We start from the raw sequence: 5,384 nt of genomic DNA, 5'->3' as shown, positions 1-5,384 counted from the left end.
AACCATTACAATGATTAAAAATATATATGTAAAAACCGCTTTCATCTCCAAAAACAATTTCGAATCCAATACTGATGCAGGGAGGGATAGATGCCTAAGAGCAGGCACCCCCAAACTGCGGCCCTCCATATGTTTTTGCCTACAACTCCCATGATCCCTAGCTAACAGGACCAGTGGTCAGGGATGATGGGAATTGTAGTCCAAAACACCTGGAGGGACGAAGTTTGGGGATGCCTGCCTAAGAGCAGCTCTTTCCAGTGGCCCTCCAGATGTTAATGAACTACGACTCCCATCAGCTCCCAGCAGGCATGGCCCAATGGCCAGGAATTCTGGGAGCTGTAGTCCAAGCAACATCTGACGACCCGCGGGCCGCAGGATTCCCCAGCCCTGTTCTGTTCTTGCACGAGAAAACTCAAAGAAAACCAGCCCAGGCCTGTTTGGAAAAGGTTAAATCTACCGAGTGCAACCGCGATTCCTAGCAACGCCTGGCAATGTCAGAAGGGAAGTATCAGGAATTGTGAAGCCACTTCCTCCCCCCCCAAACACCCCCCCCCACTTTCTAAGAGAGCCCTGGTGGGAAACTGGCTTTTTAAAATAAAATAATAATAATAATAATAATAATAATAATAATAATAATAATAATAATAATGAAATGAAATATAAATATATATTTCTCAGGCTGCTATGAGTGAGTCTGGATCAGAAGTGCCCTTATTCCTGGGCCATGCACAGTGCAGACAGGATTGCTAAACCAGCCAAGGAGAGGTGAGTGCAAAAAGTGGGGGTGGAGGGGTGGGCATTGAAAGGTTAGAAATAATTTCACAGCACAAAGGAACAGCAGCAGCTGCTGCAAAGGGAACCCCGGGCTGCAAAAGGGCGAAACCGCTTTTGCAAGGCGAGAGGGGAGGGGAAGAGGAGAACAGCCTGCTGAGAGATGCAAAAATACGCGGGGGGGGGGGTGGAGAGAGAGGGGGGGCACACTTCAATTTCGCTTGGGTCTGACCTCCAAATCTGTGGCTTCTTGTTAGTAAGGGTGGAAACCTGCAAAGGCAAGATTTTGCCCACCTCCTCCGAAAACCAGTGGGGTAGGGAGCTGTAGTCTGGCAGGCAGTGACACTCGGATGGCTTCAACAGAGGATTAGATAAATTCATGGAGGAGTCATGACCATGTGGAGATCTCTGGATGCGACTGACATCTCCATCTGGCTCCCCCCACCAGCTTTCTTAAGCAGAAGAGCTTGTTTGTTGCATTTATATCCCGCCTTTTTATCCAAGGAGTACATCATGGTTCACCTCCCCCTCTCAGTTGATCCCCACAACGACCCTGTGAGGTAGGTACAGAGGTTGTGATTGGCCCAAGGTCACCAAGTGAGCTTCATGACTGGGTGGGGATTCTCTCAGGTCCTTTTCCGACACTGTAACCCAGTGTCTCCCAAATTTTGGTCTCCAGCTGTTTTTGGGCTACAATTCCCATCATCCCCAGCTGGCAAGACCAGTGGTCAGGGATGATGGGAACTGTAGTCCCAAACATCTGGAGGGCTGGAGTTTGCCTATGCCTGCCCTGGATTGTTTTATTTGATGTTTCAATGTGCTGTAAACCAGAGCAGGACTCTTCTTCCTTTTTTAATTTTAATTTTTGATTTTCAGCTTTTACAAACACTTTAGCCAGAAAAAGAAAGTCTTTACAAATCCACTCCTTATGTTCTTTTGCTCTGCAGCTATCACTGCCCCTTGATTGTGACTCCAAGAGAAGCCCCTTAACTCTAGAGGGTTAAGACACTGGAGGCTGTCCCCCATTGGAAGTGGGAGACTGGAATAGTCTGAAAGAGAAGCAGGGGGACGCAGCTGGTTGCAGGCACCCCAGAACCTCTGAAAATGGAGGCGCAGGACATGGCCGGCTCCAAATTGTGGCAGGGGATGCAGGGGGAAGGAAAGAGAGCCCCGCAAGTGGTCCATGTGGGGAGCACCGGGACGTTCCTGAGCAAGGATCTCCCACCACAGATTAAGCGGGAGCCAGAGGAGGGGTTGCAGCAGCAGCACTGGGAGACACAGTGGCAGCAGTTCTTGCAGAGCGTGCAGGCCCCAGACTCCAGATCGCAGCCTCATCCCGTCTCCGGAGAGGAGGCCAAGGAGATCCAGGCCTCCTTCCAAGGTGTCGCCAATGCCGGGCAGTGGCCGAGGGGTGGCTGGGTGACCCAGGCTGTGCCGGGCCTCGGCGGGGAAGCCCAGAAGGTCTACCGAAGCCTGGACTCCTTCATGAAGATGAAGGAGGAGGCCACGAGTGAGGGGGCCCTGCGGCCAGAGACACAGCGCCAGCGCTTCCGCCACTTCTGCTACCAGGAGGCCAAAGGGCCCCGCGATGTTTGCCAAAGGCTCCGGGAGCTGTGCCGCCAGTGGCTGAAGCCGGAGAGGAACACCAAGGAGCAGATCCTGGAGCTGGTGATCCTGGAGCAGTTCCTGATTATCCTGCCCCTGGAGATGCAGAGCTGGGTACGCGAGAGCAAGCCAGAGAGCTGTGCCCAGGCGGTGGCCCTGGCAGAAGGCTTCCTGTTGGGGCGGCAAAACGGCAAGAGATGCGGGCAGCAGGTGAGAGGCCTCAATGGCGGTCAAATCGAAAGAAGGAGTGTGGGTTGGGCTTGGAGGCGATCCACTTTGTGTGTTGCTTTATTTTGTTCTTTTTATTAAATTTACCGGTTGCTTTTTTGCCAGAGAAACTCAAAACAGCTTACAGCATTTTAAGCAATACAATGAAACATCCCTCCCATGCATAAAGGCCATAGATAGTTTAAAATCCTGGTGAGAGAGAAATGTTTTTGTCTGGCATCCATATGAGCCAGCTTCTAGGGTCCAAGGTCCTTTCGCCCCCCCCCATAAAATATTTGAGGGGTCTTCCCCCCCCCCAGTTGATAGGCATTGCTATTCAAATGGTGTTTGTGTGTGTGTGCCGTGTCTTGTGATCGATTATGCGGAACAGGGCTTACCTGGCACCTCCCCACCAATATTTTATTCCAAGTTGGCACCCCTGCTGCCACCTAAAGATGTGTAAGGAAGGCACCAGGCAAACCTCCCTGGGGAGAGCATTCCACAAGCGGGGAGCCACCACAGAAAAGGCCCTGTTCTAGTGTTGCCATTTATTACTATTATAGTAACATATATAACAGGCAAAATGTAGGTTAGCATCATCATCTGGTTCCCCATCTCATTTATTAACAGCCTGATGGCCACCAGGGAGTGGGGGGCAGGCAGGCAAATAATGGCTGTGGTGAAGGTGCCACACGTAAAATGGTTGCTTTCCCAAATGGGGCCTCCACAGTGTCCGCAAACACCCCCCTTGGAGATGCCTACCAGTGCAGCCTAAGGAGCAATGGTGTAACAATTCTAAATATCACTTTATTATTATTCACATACCGCCGGTTGTAAGGAGGGGAGGCAGAAGGCTCTTGTGCTCAGATCCTGCTTGCTGGTTTCCCACAGGCATCTGGTTAGCCACTGTGAGAACAGGATGCTGGGCTTAGATGGGCTATTGACCTGTTTTCTAGCTGCCTGCTCCTTAGGTTTTCATGCATGTTCTCAATGTCGGTCCATCTGCCTCCCCATTCTCTTTCAGCTGCCAGTGCCTTTTGCGGAGGTGGCTGTGAATTCCTCCAAAGTGGACCAGATCCTGTCTGACACTTGGAACAAGCAGCTCTGCAGAATAGCCAAGCAGGATCAGAGCAAGGAGGAAAACCAACTCAGTAATGGTGAACACAGAGAGTCTGTTTGATCAGGGGTTGGGGACCCTTTTCAGCCTGGGGGTCTGAACTCTCTCCTGAGCAACCTCCTGAGACCCGCATGCCAGGGGTGGGTGATGTCAGCGGCAAAAGAGGTGTATTATTGTGATTATTATTATTATTATTATTAGACATCCCTTCATCTGTAGATCTCAGGGCGGTTCACAACATAAAATTACGATATATATATAAAAACAAAATACATAATAAAAAGAACAACGAAAACAAACCAATAATCCCCGCTCCCACGACACATTTAAAAGGGCACCAGATGTCAATCAGCTAAAGGCCTGGCTGAAGAGGAACGTTTTTACCTGGTGCCTAAATATGCACAGTGAAGGCACCAGGTGAACCTCCCTAGGGAGAGCACACCACAAACGGAGCCACCGCAGAAAAGGCCCCTTCTCACAAGAGGTCCCTTCTCCGGACCTCTCGTGGAGGGCCTCAATTGATGGTCACAGGCTCCGGGACGGTTCATATGGGAAGAGGTGGTCCTTGAGGTATTGCAGTCCTGAGCATTTTGCCTCTGTATAATAAGCTCTTCTTATCTCTGCAGCCGACGAGCAGGTGGGAGATGACCTTCATCACCAGGAAGGCTCCGACCAGGTGGAGCCGCACGATGCGTCCATGAGAATCGGCTTGGTCTTCCAGAATTACGAGGAGGGAACGGTGTTGTTGGGTCAGAAGGCGCTGGCAGGCCAGCAGGACCCCGAAAATAGAACGGGTGGAGCGGTAGCCTGTTGGGAAGGCGGCTTCCGCAGGAAGGAACCCAAAGCCCAAGATTGTGTGGAGGCGAAACCACACAGCGACACCAGCGGAAGCTTCTGGCCGAGCCAAGGCATCCTTAAGCGGGAAGCGGTCGCCGGGGACGAGAAACCGTTCAAGTCCTCGGACTGCAGGGAGGCCTTTCCTCTGAGCCCAGGCCTCCTTGTCCCGCATGAGAGGAGCCACGTGGGGGACAGGCGATATAAATGCTCCGAGTGCGGGAAGAGTTTCAACCAGAAGCGGTACCTGGCGGGGCACCGGAGGATCCATCGAGGGGAGACGCCGTACAAATGCTCAGACTGCGGGAGGAGCTTCAACCGGAAGTGGAACCTCATTGCTCACAAGAGGATCCACTCGGGGGAGAACCCGTACAAGTGCTCGGACTGTGGGAAAACATTCAGCCAGAAGGGTAACCTTATGACCCACGTGAGGATCCACACGGGGGAGAAGCCCTACAAGTGCGCCGAGTGTGGGAAGCGCTTCAGCCAGAGGGCGGGCCTCACCTCACACAGGAAGAGCCACATAAAAATCAACAGCGTAGGGAAAGCCGCATTGGGGTATCTGATTTTCCTAAACCTCAGCGAATCTGGGCAAGAGGGGAGCCCCGTAGAAGCTTAGGAATTGGTTGGGACGCTCCGTGCAGAGCTTGAAAACATTCTTTGTCTGGGGAAAAGGAACGGAAGAAGGAAACCCTTAGAACTCCCAACTGTGCTAGAAACAGGCTGCGGACGCGTAGGATTGAGAAGAAATCCTGTAAATGCTGCGACTGAATGACACTGGGACAGAACTATCACTCGCAACTCATCAAACGGCAGGCTGTGTGGCACAAGACTCTTCATCTCAAGGTCG

General features: G+C 51.9%; 1 protein-coding gene across 1 annotated transcript; it reads left to right on the top strand.

The window, feature by feature from the left end:
• Window positions 1–592: 592 nt before the first annotated feature.
• On the top strand, window positions 593–5,153 carry LOC118081248 (zinc finger protein 397-like). The gene is made up of 4 exons (XM_035107634.2): window positions 593–765; window positions 1,719–2,586; window positions 3,608–3,740; window positions 4,327–5,153. The coding sequence occupies exons 2-4, from the start codon at window positions 1,876–1,878 to the stop codon at window positions 5,151–5,153; spliced, it is 1,671 nt and encodes a 556-aa protein (XP_034963525.1). The 5' UTR covers window positions 593–765; window positions 1,719–1,875.
• The last annotated feature ends 231 nt before the right edge of the window (window positions 5,154–5,384 follow it).

Source organism: Zootoca vivipara, chromosome 2 (assembly GCF_963506605.1).
Source record: "Zootoca vivipara chromosome 2, rZooViv1.1, whole genome shotgun sequence".
Lineage (NCBI taxonomy): Eukaryota > Metazoa > Chordata > Lepidosauria > Squamata > Lacertidae > Zootoca > Zootoca vivipara.
The sequence above is the reverse complement of the archived record's forward strand: the minus strand, read 5'-3'. Positions and strand labels throughout refer to the sequence as shown.